General features: G+C 37.2%; 1 protein-coding gene across 4 annotated transcripts in view; it reads right to left on the minus strand.

Moving 5' to 3' along the window:
* Window positions 1-1,046: 1,046 nt before the first annotated feature.
* Window positions 1,047-20,236, minus strand: part of EXOC2 (exocyst complex component 2) — a 491,144-nt gene continuing 471,954 nt past the window's right edge. For all 4 annotated transcript variants that reach the window (XM_050970538.1, XM_018926318.3, XM_050970537.1 and 1 more), the window contains 5 exons: window positions 11,932-11,987; window positions 8,806-8,928; window positions 6,461-6,522; window positions 4,573-4,632; window positions 1,047-2,610 (listed from right to left, as the gene is read on the minus strand). In XM_050970538.1, the coding sequence (XP_050826495.1) occupies window positions 2,517-2,610; window positions 4,573-4,632; window positions 6,461-6,522; window positions 8,806-8,928; window positions 11,932-11,987 (395 nt within the window). In that variant the 3' untranslated portion in view covers window positions 1,047-2,516. The remainder of the gene's footprint in view (window positions 2,611-4,572; window positions 4,633-6,460; window positions 6,523-8,805; window positions 8,929-11,931; window positions 11,988-20,236) is intronic.

Raw genomic sequence — 20,236 nt, forward strand, 5'->3', positions numbered from 1 at the left:
TTGCCTACCTCTTGAACTACTCATGACTATTCAAAATAAATGTCAAAATGCAGTAATAGAAGAATGCCTCAACATCTCCAGAGGCTGAATATCTCAACAGAGCATATTATGGTTGAATTTTCCTGTAAGTCTTTACTTTAAGGCAGATATATTTTACAGCCTTATTACTTTCTATATTTTTCACTTATGTAAGAAATAAAGCATTCTAGGCTTTTATTTCAGTGACAATTTTTTTCCAGTCTGCATCAATTTAAGATATTTCTAGAGTTTCAAAGTTCATGTAATAATTCACTTTATTTTCCCTTGTACTGTTTTTCAGCATTTACCTTACTTTAAATGTCAGAGCCTTTCACTTCTGTTACTTTGATTTCCTTGCTGTGTCTCTTCTCTGCAAGCTGTAACTGATGGCGTATTCTGGTGTGGTCTCCCTGTCTTTTCCCACTTTCAACAACCCTTTTTAAACTCAATTGTATCTTCTAACAGTATTTTATTGCAAAACCCACATTGACCACTTCTTGTTTCTTTAATGTTCTTTTCAGAGGAACTGCAGCCTGCTGCACATTGACTATGAAGCCTCAGCAATCCCAACATCCCTTCCATGCAAAGGGATTCCAATACCTCCTGTTGCAGCATGATGCTCACTGACTTTCTTAATCCACAAAGTGGATTTATTCAAAAGCAGTGCTCTGACTTGACTGTGAACATTTATTCTTACCACATGGGATTCAAGGAATGTTTTGATTCCACATTATTCTCGTTGCCATCAACGAGATGTTCTGAAGCGTAAGTTACTTCAGAGAAGCACCTACACAAAAGTCTGACTTCAGGTTTTAAAGACAAGCAACAAGCTGCTGCAGTAAAAGATGAGTAAGAGACTGATCTTACAATGAAGAGATGTCTAAATGTATATTAAGACAGTACAGAAAACAGAATAGGTTTTCAATACTTAGAACATGTCCAATACGAATACAGAAATTGTAGACTGGCAAAATTCAAAGAAATATTATTTCTTAGAAAGTGAGGAATTCAAGAAGAGCTTTTGACCATATTTCTTAATACTTTATTATTTTGAAGTGAAATATTTTACAGAACTGGATGACTATTTCAGTTAATATCAGCAGTTGAGACTATGACCACCGCAGAATGGACAACACTTAACAAAACAACATTGCTCCAGGTGCTTAATGATAATAACATATATTTGAAGTCTCACACTTCCATTTAACATGCTGCTACTACTTACACAAAACTTTTTAACAAGTAACTATGTGTGCATCAAACTTTCTCCAAGATTACATTTTATAGGAATTGTATGCTGCATTTTAAAGCACATAAGTGAACTGGCAGAATGAATGAGCTGACATTAAGAAATTGTTTGAAAACTATGTACTATTCCTGAAATTATTTACTCAAAATGTCTGTAATTACAGAAAGAATTTATTATTACTGCATTATTTAATTCCAAGCCATGATATCAATTATAAAATTAAACCGATTTGTTACCCCCAAAACAATGGCAGCAAAACTGTTCTCTCCTGAATCCCTATTTGCCCCCCAAAAAATTCAATAACTAGTGGAGAAAAGAGGAAAAGTGGACTGACTAACAAGGGGAAGACAGTACTACTAAGCCTGTAAGAGCAAGGAAAGACAAGAAGAGTAGGAAGGAAGAAACAAAATTAATGATGTATTGTGCTCCTCCTTACTATGTGAGTAGCTATTAACTATTCCACTCCTTAACACCAAAGAATATTTTACCTGGACATTTTTTTCTACTAATCTTATAAACCTGAAGTGCTTTTCTGGTAATTTCCAATGAAAGTAGATTTCAGATGTGAAGGTTACCATCAATATTTGAACAGAAGGGAGAAACATGAAAGGCAGCAACATGTTTAATTAAAAATAGGTAAGATAATAAAAGCCCCCAAGAAATAAGACTTACAAACACCAAAACTGTAGATGAGTACAGAAAAAAAAAAAGTCACTATTTTTAAATGCAAAAGAAGCAGTGTACTTAATATGGCATCTGGACATTAATTAGTCAGCTCTAGGGGGCAATGCTTATTACATACTTTTCAATAGTTTATAGAATTTGTGTCTTCCAGTCACTTCAGTATCACTCTACACCTAGAAATTAAGATTGATACACTGAACAACATGAGTAATACTCAAATTTAAGGTGACATTTGCTAAAAATACATTTCAATGTATTTTTAACAAGTGAAACTGAGACTGCAGAACAGTAATGAATATTTCTTCATGAACAAATGTATGTAAACAAAATTGACTTAATTCCCTCCACAGAGTGAAATACAGTAGACAGAAAACCATTTTATCAAAGTATGTAGGAACATCAGTCTCACTCAGCAGGACACCCCATAACATTACTGAGAAAGTTGTATCCCAATTTATTTTCCAGTGGAATTCTTTTTAGTTTTTTTAGGGTGTTCAAAGGAATTGAAGCAGTCCAGAAAAAAATGTACAATGCTTAAGCACATTTGTCTGCATTGTCTTGTTGTCTATGTTTTCATCATGGCTGATGAAGAAGCTTGGAAACAGGTTAGCTGCAAGTGCATGCTGCTTTTGAATTTGTTTAGCAGCTCTTCTAGTAATCTGTAAAGGGAAAACAGTTACAACTTTAGAAGATTTTGAACAGGGAGCGATTACTGAAAGTTTTGATTATTCTGTCTGTGACTTCAGGTACGCTGTCTGCTTTTCTTGTGTAGCTGAATTGCAAATTTTGGTTCTCAGCCTTGTCTTTGGAAGGTATTTGTAGATTTCTCTTAAGGATTAGGACTGAAAGATCAGAGATATTATGACTGTTCTAGGAGAAACATTAATTCAACACAATCATGTTGTTTTGTCCCTAACAGATAAACTGTGTATGAGTTAATTTGGGGGCATAACAATAGTTAATTTACATCTACTCACCTGTCAAGAAAGTACCTGGTGCAGTGGATAGTATTTATTATAATCCATAAACTACAGGTGTAGGAGCAACTACAGGTGTTGATGGGCCTATTGTAGAAAATATTGACTGTAACACTGGAGATGCATTAAGTTTTTTTACAGTCTTGGCTGGGTGTTTTATATTCTCCTTAATCTAGGGAATAATGTGATCTCTGAACTTTCTGCCCTAATTCAAATGCAAGCCATATAGGGCAGACATTTATCACCTGAACTTTTTGGCATGCTGCATTACTGAACAGCCAGTAACAACAACAACAAAATATACTATGTGTTCAGAAAAACAAACTAGCCCAAGAATAGCAACTTAAACCAAACAATCAATATCTGCTTCCTCAGTGGGTCCTCCGGAAAACGATAATGTCCACTGTAGTAATTTAGCATCATTAGTAGTGGTTGTGAATGAACCCACACAATGGGTTCATTCAAAAGTCAGAGCACAAGTCTGATTGCAAAAGTCAGAGAACAAATGTGTTATTTTACACAAATACATGTAGATAACAAGGATCTGCCTGGAACAATGACAATTGCCAGGCAGTGACTTGGGAAACAGAATAAGTTCTGCACTGTCTGAGGCTCAAAACACCAAGGCAGGTGAAATAATCCTGCAGTTCTTCATTCTCACTTGTCTCATGAAGCTCAGATGCTTGTGACTAAGTGAAAAAAAATTCTATAGGTGTTTTGGAAAATTTGAGGTAAAAGATCTCTCCTAACTCAAAACTGATTTCTAACTTTAATGAAGCATACGAGGTAAGTAAAATGAGGAGATATCTTGAGACTTGTTGTGACTAGAGAGGAGCAGGTTTTACTACACAGACAAAGGACATCTGGAAGAAGGCACAGACCACAGACCATGAGCTGCACAGACTCTTTATGTGTCTACAAAATAGTCTAAATTTTGACCGCTATGTGCAAACTGATTTGATGCAGGAAAGTACAATGAAACCAATCTCTAGTTCAAACCATCTATACTTACACTACTCTACTCATTACAAATTTGTCCTAGTTTTGCTCTTTATTATGCTGTGGTTGCAAAATAGTCTATCAAATACCAGGCTGGACACAGCATAGCAACCTGTTTGTCAAAGGTCGTTGTGGTGGAAAAGGAAGAACCCAAAATTCCTCCTCCTGATGTTAAGAAAGAGCCACAGACCCTTTTAATTTGTTTTTGAAAGGAAACATGCTGGTTTTATGAGTTCCCCATACATCAGATTGCAAAAGCCTGAACTTGTTCTTGGCCATTTCTTTAATTGCTACTAAATTCACTAAAACAATACAATGGAACTCACAGAAACCTCAAGATGAACAAGGAAGGCTAAAGTAGAGAGATACTACAAGACAAATACAAAGCTACACTGAACTTATAAGACTAGGACAGGCAAGCAGGATATGTCACAAAGCCATTGGCTCCGCTGGGTAATTTAATAGGCTGTGAACAAGGCAAGGACTGAGCTCATTCTTGAGTCTGTCCAAAAAGGCTTCTGCTCTGTAATGCAGAAGGGTCAAATATGGTGAAAGTTAACCCTTTTATAACAAAGTTTTCTTACAAGAGTAAAAAGCACTGGCTCCAAAGACCATAAAGGAAACAAGGGGCTGCATTGTACTCACTTTCTGTCAGTTCCACTTGAGAGCTGAGGCAAGGCTTCCAAAGCTTGCTTAAAGCTTGATCTGCAAATAAAACAAAAATACTCATATTCTGCTAGTATAAGACTCAGCATTTACAGTTTTTCTCTATAAATCCTATGGAAAGATGCTATATTTTTTCCATCCTTTTTGTCAATAAATTGACAAAATATTTACCTGAGACTAGCATCCATATGCAAATTGAACATAAAATAGTCATGGGGTCAAGCATGTATCTTGATATTCCTAATGTGATGTACATCATACATCAAAAGGAAATGTTAAATCAGCAGCTCACTGAAGACTGTCACATCTTGGACTGTTCAAAAATTAACAGGTAGAGGCCAGCCTGCCTTCTGCCTAAAACTAAGTGACCATAAATCAGTGTTGGAAGAACAGATAAAACATTGATTTTGTCTCTCTGTGCTTAGTAGACAGACCACTGCATTCTGCCTTACACAAGGGTGCCTACAAAGAGTATTCCAGTGGGTTTGCATTGAGGTAACATAGAGTCATAGAATATTTTAGGTTGGAAGGGACTTTAGGTCCAACCCTGATCTCAAAGCAGGTCCCATTTGAAGGTTAGAGGTGGTTTCTTTGGGCCATTATCCAGTCAAGTGTTGAGTAATTCCAAAGATGGGGTTCCCACCCCACTCTGGGCAACAGGAGTGGAACGGAAGTGAGGGAACAATGCAGGACCTGCACAGATAGGTAGCATCTTGTCAGCAAAAGATGAATATGGTAACTTATGGCAACTACTACTAGTTACAAGTCCAGCAATAAAAAAACCTCTATGAAGCTCTGGCTTTCAGGGTTTACTGTACTTTGCCCTATTACAGACAATATAATTTCAATTTTATCCAACCTGAGCCAGTGCCAAGTAGTTTTCTTTTAGTAGTTTTTCTTTTAGAGGCCTTGGTCACTATCAGAATAGGGAAGTGAGTACTCTGAATTGGAATGCAGTGACACCAGGGGACACTATGTGTGACTCTGTGAAGACACATTAAGACTGCAATGTGTTCTACAAAACTGCTGATTAGGTACGATGATCAAATTACTACCTGAAGGGACATATAATGCCAATCTTAAAAGAAGTTAAGGTAATTAAAATAATGAATGAATCTGCCTGTATCCAATCCCCACCATAATCACCTAGAAATTTCAATCAACTTTACTCAAAACTGCTGAGAGATATTATAGCCTGTTTTTACATGCCTTGGCTGCATCAACCATTGATGGTGCTAATGCTTTTCCTTGTCCCTTTATATTAATGTGTGTGAGTGCCCCACTATTTATCTTTGGTCTTGCCTCAGTGAGAAATGATAAACTGATGAAAGCCTTTTGAAGGCGTTGATTCTAGGAGACAGTGTGAAGCTGAATTCCCTTTTCCTGATTAGATGTTTGGAGAAGAAGCAGGGTATTACATAAGCCTATGGAGAGCCCTAATTCTTCATATCCCTGTAAGGAGACCCTGCCAGTATCTGGAGCTGTAGACCCTCTGATGAATGTGGCAGGTTATTTATGTTTTATGAGATTGATGTGAAAAACTGGATAAAACTCATCAAGATCTGCTTGTGCCTGGCTTTAGCACAATTATCCTCACCAGCTGTACTGCTGCTAAGAAGTTTTACAATTTGTTTTTGGTGGCAAATATTAGTTTGTGTCTAAAAGTCCAAGTAAAAACAACAAAAAAGTAACTATTTTCTTTCAACTGATAAAATCTTGCTAAGCTTGTGATTTTTGTATATTTACACAATAGATTGCATATTCTATTTGAAGCAAAATTCCTTAGTTCTAAATTTACAGTATGTGTTTTGCATGTTTACCAAGGATTCCATTACACTGCAAAAAGTGACATTACAGCACATCTTACTTGCTTTCAGGTGTTAGGTATATGGCCACGGTATCCCTCAATGCACAGATTTCAAGTTTTGCCTAAAGACAGAAATACAAATATTGAAATAATGACACAATATCCCTTCACCAACTATATACAAGTATCCCAAAGCTTCACCTTCTTGGGAGGCAAATACTATTGCACGCTGCCCTTGTAAGCAGCCTTGGCTTTTAACAGTTTATTTCCTGTATTCTTTGTTGCCATGCTACTTTGTCAGGAGACTGCTCAAAGGAACAGCTTCATACTTTTGATTCAAGTCAAACTGTTTTCATGGTCACTGTGTAGTAGTCAAAAAACACTGGTTTGTCTCTCAGTAACAGAAACAAATCTTTAATTCTGTTTCACCTTTTCTGTACTGTGATAGAAAGACAGATCCAACATTTTTTTTCTTTTTTTAGAAAATTAAATATAGTGAGCTTAAGTTCTCATGGCACTGCTTAGCCAGGGAGAAAGAAAACACAGAAGTACAAAAATTTGTCAATGCACATTTTGTGCTTGGTTTTTCTGGTGAATCAATTTTTTTCCATCAGATGACGAAGCAGAATGATTGCAACTCTGTTTCTTTTGTGTCACCTGGCGGGCGCAAGAGCTTGGGGATTTTATTCCTGCACTGTACTGTGTGCCCAAGTATTAATTTTCACTTAGGCAAACTGTGGAGGAGACTGAACTCACAGATTAAACAAACTTCATAGATCATCCATTGGTCTTTGAAAAGCAAGCATTATCATCACAACTTTTATATGAAATAGAAACATTCTGCAGGGGACCATGAAATAATTTCATTTAAAAATACAAAGTGATCTTCATAAAAATTACCATTCTGTTCTTTTAGGCTTAAATATGAAATTTAATCCAGTTAGACATTACAGTAACTGATTTACATTTACACACAACATTAATCTTCCAAAACAGAATGATTACCAATATGACACAGACAACTAATTCTACATCTAATGAATGCCTTTGGCTTTTAGGTATCTCCTTCATCCGTCCCCCAAGTAGGAAGACCAGTAAAATTTATGCTTTTTTTAGAGCCAGAACTTCCTGGCACAAAATATAACATGGCCACCCCAAATTTTATGCTCATTAGAAATGCTTTTCTCAACACACAGTATTTTACCTCTTTTTGTATAGTGCTCCAAGCTCAGGAGTTGTGGACTTTTTGAAGTCCTATGCCTAAGATTCTGGAGTCTTTTCTACATTTTAGGAGGTACCAGTACCCCCTTCTCAAGAACCACAGCCGGAGTAAACCTGGTGGAAGGGCAAGCCCTGCAAAACTGTGGGTCATGGGATGTGGGAATACAGAGTGAGGCTTGAATGAGAATGTTTTGTTCAGCCCAGCAAGGCTTGGGTGACGCTCACACTGCTGCTGTCTCTCAGACAGGATTTTCCATGTTCAGGAGAACAGAAAATGACCATGAGTGACAAACTTACAGTAAGGAGAGAAAAGCCTTTCAATTACAGCAAGTAGGCTTAGGCAGCAAGTCCCTACAGTGGGTTGTTTAACCAGACAAAAGGGATATAGGCGTAGCTTTGTTGTTATTAATGGATTTGGTTTAAATATGGAGTCAATCACTTGGTTGTGATCTTCTTATACTAATTTTCTGTCCAATGCCATTACTAGCAGCAACTGGAAAACAAGGCTTACCACTGTATATTATTTTCCCATCATAATGCAAGAATGCTGTCATGTACAATCAAAATAGGGAGTTTGCTCTTTTTCTGTTACAGCCATAGCAATCTGACTCAAAGGGATTTTTTATAAAAAAGTGTTTCTCTAAGAGTCCTTTAAAGCTTACCCAATACCAAGTACAACTACCAATCCAGCTGTAAATAAAGACAGCAAAGCTATTCTGCCCATGTTACAACACCATGGTATTGTAGAGAGAGTAAAACAAACAAGTGACTAGTCCTGCAAAGTCTTACAAGATGCTATTGCTTCCTGTGTTAGGGATTTTTAAATCTCAAAATATCACTACACTGCTTACATTGTTTTTTTTCTTTTAAAGTGACTTTTTTATGCCAGGCCAAAGAGAATATTTGACAACAGTTCAAAGAGACACCATTATGATGCTTTTTATCTCATAGAATACAGGTAGCCTTTTAATGCTGTCTAACACAAAGATAACCCTAAAATAAAATAAACCCAAGAACCAGCATCCCAAAGGGTTTTCATCCATAAATCTGAATAGGTTGTAAACTAATCCTTTTTATCTCCTTGCTTTCACTGCTACAATAAATTGAATACCCAGATTATACCTCTGTCTGTTATTCTCAGTTTTCTAGATTCAGATGTTTGACAGTACAATGTATTCAGGTACCTGTAAAGCTCCATTTTTGCTGAAGGATGAAACACACTGCATCAGTCGACTTAGTTCTTCAGAGACTGCTTCTACAACCCTTGACATTACCCGAGGAACTAAGTCTTTGGAAATGGTAAACACCTAAGTTTAATGAAAGAAGAACATGAGCACAACACCCACATTAACAGACATATTTTCAATACTAACTTTTCAATAAAAAACATAAACATCTTTGACTGAAAGGTCTTGTTCATTGTTATCAACATACCAAAAATTCAAAAGAAACTAGAATATGAAGGACGTCTTTTGATGCTTGCCCTGCACTTCGACCAATCCCTTCTGTTAACAGCAAATTTGGCTATGTGATTTGTGATAACCTTCTTGCTATACCAAAAAGCAGCTAAACTTCAAAATATGTGCTTTTGGCTGATGGATGCAGATAGTCAGGTGGCAGTAGACAGACTGCCGTGTTGCAGATAGCACCTTTAATTCAGAGTTGAGTGTCTGACTGACAGTTACACATTCAGCCACTTTTTACCCATATATTTTGTTATTTCTTCTAGACTCCTTTATATTTGACCACTGTTGAATGGCTAGTGTTGTTATACTCTGTGGCACAGATAAATGTTTGACAGCCTGTGTGAATATGAGGATGTCAATGGATTTTAATTTAGACTCTGCCACTGCTGCCAATTATTAGTTCCTTGACAAAAAATTTTAAACCTTACTGGTTTTCCCATGTATCAAAACCATCTTTTTAACCACTTATTTGTATAACTTTAAAAAGTTGCATATTCAGAATAGTAATTGCAACATAAGGTTATTAAATCTATGCTTGAAGCAAAGTATGAAGAGACCAATCTTCCTTAAAGGGAGTTTTACAGAAGTGAGAAATTGTTGTGGATTTAAAAAAAAGAAAGCATGAATTTTTTATAATGAATTTGGGAAAATGCAGGCTAAGAGGCTGGAATATAGGAGGAAGTGAGATTACAGGTTAGACACACCAAACTTGTGTCAAAGCTTAAAGGTGATGATGGAGCTGCATTAAACTGCACAGGGCTGGGAGAGAAGATGACACATGAAGCTGAAGTGGTTTATGTAATCTTAAGATTGTGACTGCAGTGGTACAAGAAGGAAAATGAAATATACAAAGTTTTGAAACACTTCCCCACTTTCTGCTTTGAAAAATTCTAAAGAATTAAGTAGTGGATTGTTCTTCTGGAATAACTTTGCTTTTACACAAAGTTTTGATCCCATGTCTGACAAAGAAATTTAGTAACTGACAGAAGATATTAATACATATGTGTAATAGTCAACAAGGAAAAAAAAAAACAAGGAAAGAAAGATTCCTACAGAGTTTTCAGTGATTATTTAAATAAAGAATTGTGTAGTAGGCATTCCATAAGGTTGATCATTCCAAAAGGCAGGTCTACACCACAGGCCAAGCACACTGACCCCATAAATGCCAGCTACCAGCTGTTACCAGTGCTGGAAAGAGGTCATCTTATTCAGCACCAATCACTGCTGTTCAACTCAACACAAACATACCAGGAACGTGCCCAAAGTTCTTCTACCGAGAAGAGAATATTTCTGCCTGCAACAAGCACTTCTGAAGTTACTTTACATAATCCAGGAAAAATAATTATCAGTAAAGGTGAATCATCACAAATTTGCAGGAAGAAGCCCTTATTTTGATTTCAGTTAAATTTGAATTCAAAGGTAGAGAAACAATTTTCTTTCCATTTCAGTCTATCCTTGCTGTTCATCTGATAGTTAATTTTTGCTGTTTCAAAATACAGAAACTTGCTGCCTGGCGAACTGAACTTAAACCTGACCCAGCTTAACAGAATTTCACCAGTGGAAATGGGAGTTTCGTCTTGACACACATTGTCAAGTTTCTGTATATTTCACATTTAGAAATTTATGAGGCAATGCTATTTAGGCCAGAATCAGTATCGGTCTCAATGAAGAAAGCACAGCAATGCACCTTACTGCTGCAGCATTTTAACAAATATGCATGTTTACAAGCCTAGCTCAATAAGTCACAAATTACTTTGAATTTTTTAAAGCAAAACCTCTAATTTCCATTTTAATCAATTTCCACTACACTGAAAAACATTATTAAAACATTGGTATTGTGTTGGCATATGTTTTTAAGTGTTTCTCATTCCCTCATTTGGAAGCATTTGGTAAAATCACAATGCTTCTGTGGAAATGCTTCTGCTATAATTTAAAATAGTATAAAAATAGTATAAAAATATTGCAAGTCAAATTTGAAGTTCCTGAAAATATTTTAATTTATATGACTCCTTGTAATTTAGGAAGGAATAAGATAAGTAAAAGCCTCAAGTGAATGTCATTATATTTTAAATACAGGGAAAAGGTAGAGCAGCCATTTGGAAGGTAAGAGTAATACTACTAGCAATGCTTCTACCAGGAGCAACAGTAATCTGTTAACACTCCTGATGGTTAGAAGGAATGATTATGAAAAACACGGGCTCTAAATTAAAGAACCATAGAAAATTCCTGCATACAATCCCAGAAGGCTAAATAATTGCAGCCCCTGTGAGCTTATTATGTTATAAGCAATGTTTTAACATGCACTTCCTAGCTTAGGTAGCCATTACCTACTTAGGTATTTCAAGCAGTATTAGGGTTTACAAAGACTATAAAACTTTCTGTGTTTAGCTTTCCTATTCCCGCTGTATGTAGAAGACTGACATATATTGGCTTTTCACTCTGAGTGGCATGTGTTGACCATTTCCTTCAAGGTGAAACAGAAGTTAATTTACAGATGTTTTGGAAAATAAAGGTAATCAGAGAAAGAGAGCATCATAACTAGCTATACATCTATACATTATCTGCATGGAAAGGGAGAATTTAACTTCAGCATTTGGCTTTCCTCTTTATCAGATAATGGAGATAAAAAGGTGTAATGGAGTGTTAGAGAGGATAAACAGGAACTACTCATCTCCTTCTGCCCATTAAAAAAAGTTATCAGTTGCATAACAGGTTGGCTAAACCTAATCTAAAACACATCTATAACGACACTCCAATAAAAAAAAAATAATCTGGGATTCACCAGCAAAAGTACACTGAAATCATATGAACATAAGCATGAAATGATCTGAAGTTTCTCCTCACCTCTGCATGCACAGCAATAATATTCACTAATGCTTCTTTCAAGTAGTTTCTGACACCTGAAACAAGAGAAACAAAATAATTACTTTCATTCTGTTGTCTCAACACCACCATAATATTCTGCTGTTCAATACTGTACTTTTTATTTTCATTCTTTACTACTACTTTTGCAATCAGAGGCAGAAAGAGAAAGTTCCATAGCCACACCACCAGACTATTTCCTTTTTCAAATCAAATGGAGAAAGGCACATTTCCTTACAGCAGAAGGTTAAAAAAGCCAATAGGTTCCTGTTTTAGTATTCTTCTCTAGCAAGACAATTTCACCAACTTTGCAATTTACTAAAAAAATAGCATTATTAAAAAATACACTCTAGAATGCACACACCATGGCACAGAACACGCACCACAGTTTGATAAGTTCTAAAGAACAAAGTCAAGAGGTTTTGTTTGTGTAACAGTCTTCAAGATCTTACTACTTTATCAGCTTCTCTATCTGTGAATTATTACAGATAGGAATAGCAAGGTCTCTTGTTTATCTGAAAGTGGTTCAGAATATATTACTCATGGCAGTTTATAGGAGATGTCATGCCTTAGTAGAAATTTCCTTTTGGGGAAGGTGGAGAAGTCAAATAAGCATTTTCTTGCCAAGCTTATGAAACACTTGTCAATTTACACTAAGAAGTGAATTCTAAACAGAATATCCAGCAGCATGCAGCATGTGCTTTAGTTAGGACAGGCTGTTAGTACTCTGCTTCTGTAATTCTGTAACTTTCCTAGCCTGTACTCCAGTAATCTAAGATTTAAAATAGGCAAAAATCTAAAATTGCCTCCCTTGTTTTTATGGCCAATTCACTCTGTAGGCAAAGGAAAATTAGAAAGCATTCAACTCAATAAAGTATGTACAAATGCTCTAAGTACAAACAAAGTAAGGAGAGAGGTTTAGTGATCCACACGACCTCAACTTCTGATTTTGATTAGTCTACCACGAGTCAGAGAAAGTGCAATGACCCCATCCCTCCCTTCAGTACAGTCAAGCGACAGGAAAATACAAGAATCATGGACAAAGACTAGTGAGACCACACAGCTCAGAGATCACAGAGTGATTAAGGCTAATGCTATAAAAATTACAAAGTGAACTTTTAATCAGTTCATCTTACATGCTCCACCTTTCCTCAGATAACACCACTGCAGAAGCTTAGTCCTGCTACAAAAAGCAGCTTTAAAAGGGGTTACCCAAGATCATAAAAATGAGCTATTCTGTGAGAAGAGTAGTATCTCACTACTGCCACCTCAGTCATGCTTATATCTTTAACCACTGATCCCAGAACTTGCTTCAAGATCTAAGAAGGTGAAACTTTTTCTTTGTTAGACAATTAGGGATAAAAATTTTATTAAAGCAGGACACAAGGAAGACCTGTCCTTGACAGCAAAGGACTGTCTTGCATGAGGAACAAGCATGTGCAGTGGGATGCAGCCTGGATGTCAGAAAAATACAAGTCTTTCTCCACGCATTCCAAAACATCTCTAGTGCCTTTTCTCTTTACCTTTATTCTTCCCCTTGAAAATCTCAGTAGGTTTTTTTTCCGTTTAAATTGACCCAAAGACAAGTCAAACAGTATCGTATACCAGCCTGCAAACCTAAAATTTCTTTCACCTTAGCAAGGAAGTGAGGGAGGAATAAAGTAACATCAGAAATTTTATGAAACTGACTTTTTTTCTCCTGCCCTGTAACCTTGCAAAACAAAGCAAGAATGTTACACACCAATACTTGAACCACACCAAAAGATCACAGGTGTATGTGGAAATGCAACACCCCCTTCCTTTTTCCTCTTGTACTGTTTTCCTTCTTTTACTGCATCCTGCCCCTGTTTAAATCCTCTGCATACTTCATATCACAGAGGTCAAAACTTCTATCACACCCCAGAAACAAATACAACTTGACCAGACACTGAACAATGGTATGAATATCACATCAAGAGGTACAGGGTGAATTTGGGAGTTGGTTTGCAGTTAACCTCAGGGTGCAAAGTGTTGCTTTTGGTCTGCAAACCTATGTGGTATTCAGCTTTTGGCTGCCTCCCAGCCTCATCTTGTGACAGTAGGATCTTTCATGTGGAAACTTTGATTTTACTTTTGCACAAATACTGCACAAGATTAAGACTTTGACAGTCTCTCTTCTCTAGGGACACCTGAGCACTGCCCTAGCACGTTCCTTAGTCAATCAAAATTTCAGTTGTGACCTAAGCAGCATTTCTTTGGCCCAACTGAGTGTTCCCTAATGAAGTATCTCACTCAAACCCTGCTACTGCTGAGGAGCAGTAAGGAAAGTACAGAGAGGGGGCTGCCATGTCAAACAGAGAGGGCACGTGTGTCTCCTGCATAGGTGGCCAGCAGGCTCAGCTGGGAAGAAGTGTTATCAAGGAGGTGAGTAAAAAGCTGGAGTGGATAGAGACTGGAATGGGTTGTGTAGGAGGGTGATGTGCTTCCAAGGAAGAATCCTCATTTCCCACCTATCTCACCTAAGCCCCCAAGGTAGCGAACCTCTTCTCACACATTTGTGCAACTTGGCTCAGGGTAGGAGCTGCTAATTCTGTCTGCTGATGCAAGCACTCAAACAGCTTTTGATTGTGCTAGTAAAAGCTGCCTATCACTGTATCTGCAGAAACTTCCCATAACATATTTCATGAAGAATTAGTTATCAAGTTGCTATCACTGCTATAACTACCTAAGTACTGTTAATTTCTAAAAGCATGAAATACTAATATCAGCAACATTAGTGCCAGGTGTTGAACAACACTGCCTGATGGTTCTCAGCTAAGGTAAAATGGTTATTTATGTCAGAGCTCAGAATCAATTCAGTAAATGGAATGGAAATGGAAGCTATGGTAAAAATGAAGTGAGAGTAGCTTAGTATTGCATATTGTTAGCCTATCCCATCTGCATGACAAAATTGTTAACTTAAACCTCAGTGAAAGGGCATAAGCAGACATATTTTATCTTCCATCCGTGTACCATGCACAAGGACGAATGGGCAAGCTAAGAACTTAAAGGAGATAAAGGCTACTGGGATTGCAAGAAATAATTAGGTGTTCCTGACCTTTCATAGCAGGCTCAGTCCTGCAATGACTGCAGGGATCAGGGAGCTCAATACCAGCACAAATATTTCCTCAGTTTCTTCAACAGGTTTTACAATTTAAGAGCAAATAATTCAGCACAAACTGTGCATAGCTATGCAGTTTAGAGACAGTCTATGTATATGAAACTGCCGTTGCCTTAACTGCAGCATTTAATAACCTGGAAGACCTTGTCTTGGTAAGCTAAACAAGCCAAAGACAGAAAGAGCATGTAACTGCACTCTAAAAATGCCAGTTAGTGGAACCAGACAGGGAGAGAAGGGAGAACTGTGCAAGGTGAAGAATAACATAGGCACAAGAAAGAAAGAAAGAAGGTGTAAATGAACTGGCCATCAGTGAACTTAGGCTAGAAATTAAAGGTCACTGTGTAAAGGTTTGCTCTAACTAAGCTATGAAAGATGTGGTTTTATGACAATCATTGCTGTTGGGAGGGTCATTTTCCTACCACAAAAAGAGCATAAGTAAAAGGAGCATCTCCCCCCAGCCTTCCCTTTTGTCTTATTTGTGAAGGATTTAATTTTTGGATGTAGAGACAAAGCCAAACATATCAGAATGTCAGGACCTGCAGGCATAGTTAATAACTGTACTATATTTTGAAAAGTTACAATTAAAAAATATCCCATTTCTGATTTATATCACAGTACTGTTTGTGGCAGGCTTTGCTGAAGCAAAGTATTACTTTTCTGGAATATGATTCACTAGAAATACAAGCAGTGGCATCCAACGGTGAATTTGTTGTGAAATTCATTTCAAAATGAAAAAATTCTGTCTAGAATAGAATTTTTGTGCAGCTTTCTCTACAACTGTTCAGCAGCCCACGCAATTACAGTTTTTGGGACACCATGCTGCCAGTCCTATTATTCAGCACTGAAAGCTAATGCACCATGTAACTGTAGATTGCAACTATTAGGCTAATCAAGTGAAACATAACATTCTTAAGTCTAAAATACCTCTTATTTAGCATATTGAAGGACAAATACAATGCCTTTCCACCGCTTCTGACAGAAATCTGTTACAGAAAGTCTCAACAAGCCCTTGCAATTTTCCTGAGGAAAATATTATTATTCTGTTACAACATAAATGTATTCCACTCCCACTCTATTCTTAATACCAAAGACTAACTTGCTGGAATTCTAGCTGCCACTAACAAAGCCCCAGCATTGCTCTAAAGAAAAATGAATGGGAAGACTTAAGAAATAAAAATGAAGGATAATTTCAGCCATCAACTATCACAATGGCAGAAAACTTTAAAATAGCATCTTCCAGTTTTGGACTCTCCACTGCAGTTTTTACCAGAGAAACATATAAAAAATTATCCATTAATCTCCAGTTTACACCACCTATTAATTTTATTCTGTTTTTTTTTTTTTTTTTTGTTTACAACTTAAAGGTGTCAGTCTACATTTCAAAGCAATTTTAGCAACACTGTAAAGCTGTAGCATGGATGACTGTGTGAATGATGGGAAAAGCAGAAGGGAAAAAGGTTTGTGGTTCTGAGGAGTAACAGAAACCAAACTTTTAGCTTGCCAATACAGGAGTCATTCAGGAGATCTTCAGATGGTGTAGTGCTACCAGTTGTCCCACTTGTTCTCAGAGATATGTTTCCCCCAAGTACTTATATGACATCGTTACACTACGAAACCCCCAGAGTGACTGAATAAGCATGAAAGAGCTGGGACTCCAATACCACATGTGTAATTCTAAAACACAGAGAGGCTACAAAAACTTGCATGCAAGAAAAGAGCAAAGGTTGCACACACGGTAAAATGGAACTCATCTGGCTGCTTCTTCTAGAAGCTAACTTGGGTCTTCAAATGTTCCCAGTCCTTCTACAGCAAATTGATAGTGTGAATGATGCTATGAGCTTCAAACATTTTTTAAGCCTTCTGCAGACTTGAGTTCAAAGAATGAGCTCAAGTTCGCTGAGGACAACTGAAACACACAGGAAACATAAACCCAGGCAGATGGGGTTTGACACACCTTTAACTTTTGTGAGATTGGAACCTTATTTGAGATGGACAGCTGGGAATCCAACCTTGCTGCTGCCTCTCACGAAACCTGCCTTTTAGCTTGCCTCTTGTGCAAAAAGGATAAGGAGAGGATAAATGCATGTAACTGTTTAGAAAAAAAAACAGGTGATATCAGCAGGTACCTCTGCTTATTAGCAGTAAACCAGACATGAGGCTATGAATGATCAAAAAAAAAAAAAAAAAAAAAAGGCAAATTTACTTAAAGAGAAATCATGCAGGAATACTGAAAGCTACTGTTCCTTTCTAGAGGAACTAGAAAAGCCATCCACAGGCAATTCTACAGTTTGACAGCTGCCACTTTTTTTTTTTTTTTAATTTTTAAATAAAGCAGAGAAGACTGAACAGCTTTTAATACGTTGACTAAGCTACCAGTCCTGTTTCACGACTGAGCTGACTGACTTATTAGAAACCTAAGCTCTGAAATGAGTGTTGGGTAGGCACAGAGCCACCAACTTAGGGAACAACAGAGAACATTCTGAGACCATTCTGTAGGAGGTCAATACTTAACTGGGCAAGCAACCACTGCTGGTGGTAGCAATGTTTCTTAGTGCTTCTGAAAAGAGAGCACAAAATTTGTTGGCCTTGAGGCTTGAGCATGACTTGGTAGAGATAGGAAAACTGATGCCTGGAAGTCTGAAATTTTGCATTTTAAGGCACATCCAATTGTACGCAATAGTTTTTACAATTTATTGTTCTGTTTGGTGGGTTATGCCAGTAACACTCAATCAGTCTGAAACCTTTTTCCTGATTAGTTTTTAATGAAAACTTAAAAAAAAAAAAACACCAGAATTTGGTGATCCAAAGAGATTAATATTTTTCATACCTAGCTGCAGAACAACAATAACTGCCTGTTCCTGGACATTTCATTTGCTAGAGGAGGGCGAATGCAAAAAGTATTTTATCTGCTCTGTTCTAATGAAGGAACTGGCTTTTAAATTTTTTTAAAATATATTCTTCTTAGTTACATTACATTCTACTGCTAAATTTAAACAAAATGGTATTGGAAATGCTAATTTCTAAGCTTCAGATATATCATGCCAAACTTTGCAGCGAGTCACACTCAAAGTGTTCTGAACTGTATGTCAGTTAAGCTCCTGCAGCTCTTCTGTAAGTTTTTAATCTATGTGAAACTGCTGGGAAAAAAAAAAGCTGCACACATCTCCTGCAAGTTGTTAATCAGTGCTGCGTAGTGCACATTAAAAAAGAAACTAATGAATGGTATCCAAAGCCATGTGGATGTAACTTCTTAAAACAGTCTGATTTTAACTGTTAAGTTTCCTCTAGGGTCTGGCTGCATTGCAGCTGCAATGGCAGCATTTGATACCTACTTTAACTAAAATTATCCTGGCACAATTTCTAGTATGGTCACATTCTTCCCCAGTGCAACTCCTGTTGCTGAAGCAGTGCTAGGGACTAGCAGGATTCCTTTTGGGATGGCAGACAGTAATTTGTATTTCTCCAGCTCTTGAAAAGGCAGCCTGTGCTCTGCAACACACCAAGAGAGCCCCGTCCTGCCTGTGCAGTCCATGTGGGAATTTCAAGCTTAGATGGATGCCTCCTGATAAACCAAGCGGCCCCACACACACCCCATAGAATTTCACTTTTCAATCTAACCTAAACAATAACTTCCAGCTAAAATCAAGTAATCTCTTTCCAAACCCCAAACATTTACACAGGTAAGGCAGAATGGGTGGGAGGGGGAAGAGGCTCTACAGAGTAAAACAGTGTAAGGGTCACAGCAGGTCAGCAGGGCAGTTAGCGCTGCCTCCATGCAAAAGCTGCTGGAACAATTTTAAGAAAAGTTTAACTGTGCAGATGTGTCATGGTAGAAAAATTTTAATTTACAAGATCTAGAGATAACTTCAGGCTTCCCATACATACAGATCACTGCCTGACACCTCCAGTGCGTGCAAAGATCAATCAACTACCTTATCCCAAGAAATGAACAGGAAATAGCACAGACTAAAAGTGAAAATTCAAATGAACACCAAAATATTTTTATTTTTAGGCTGCAGAATTCCAAATAAACATGACTTATAATGCACCTTACACGTAAAACCTTTCAGAGACTCAGGGTACTGGACTGTGAAGTACATATAGCAAAAACCAGTTTACATTATGTTGTTATTGGGAAGGTATTTATGAAGGAATATTCCTTATATGAAGGAATAAACTTATTACTTGAATTTTTCAGAACACTTAACTTGATTTGAAAAAAAATAGACCAATTTGGATTTAGAATGAAGTGCCCAGGATGACCTGAAAATGACTGACATCTATCTACGAGAACCAACAGCACAGCATGCCTGAGGCTGCATTAAATGCATTTGAAGAAAGGTGTTGGCCCTCAAAACTATTCAGAAATCTAATATTTATAACCAGGGAAAGTTTAATGTGACTGATAGGCTGTTTAACCTTGGATGTTCCCAGAACAACAAACTGTATTTGCCTCATTAGAAAATGCCCTAAATTATTTAATGTTTCTGGAAAATTATTTTGAAAGCTAGCAACTATTTGCAATTACTACAGTAAATGTGATACCCCATTTAGAATAGTAGTCTTTTAATTTCCAAGCAGCCTGCACCTTGCAAGACAGTTCCCTAACCTATAGGAATAAACAGAAACCTAACTTGTTTGCATGCATAAACCTTCCATGAACTACAGCAGTGGTACATGAGTATTTCATGCTATTTTACTGAAGTGCCCCCACCCACACAGTGATATCATCTAACCTGACACCCCACAGATGCTAAAAAAATATGTATATATTAAAAAAAAGTAGAGACGTGACTTGGAATTTCCCCATGGACATAACAAAGCAACTCACCTTTATACTCTACAGCAGCACAAGGGTTTCTCCCTTAAAAGACAGTTGATAGGAAATCAGCTTCAGCTAACGGTACTACCAGTGGCCTGTTTTCTAAATTAAGGCAGCTAGACAAGCCTTCTTGTTTCTTCCTAATTACTAAAAATACATTTGCTATCATGCTTTGTTGTTTGCCCTGGATAAAAACATTTCCAGAAAACCGCTTGCAGGATGCTAAGAGCAGAATACATATCTGGCAGTAGCTTTCAAAATACAGGAGATCCACCAGGTCACAACCTTTACCACCACCTAAGTGGCCTTATTTGTTTATTATATTC

The sequence above is a fragment of the Serinus canaria genome, chromosome 2 (genome assembly GCF_022539315.1).
Source record: "Serinus canaria isolate serCan28SL12 chromosome 2, serCan2020, whole genome shotgun sequence".
In the NCBI taxonomy this organism is placed as follows: Eukaryota; Metazoa; Chordata; class Aves; order Passeriformes; family Fringillidae; genus Serinus; species Serinus canaria.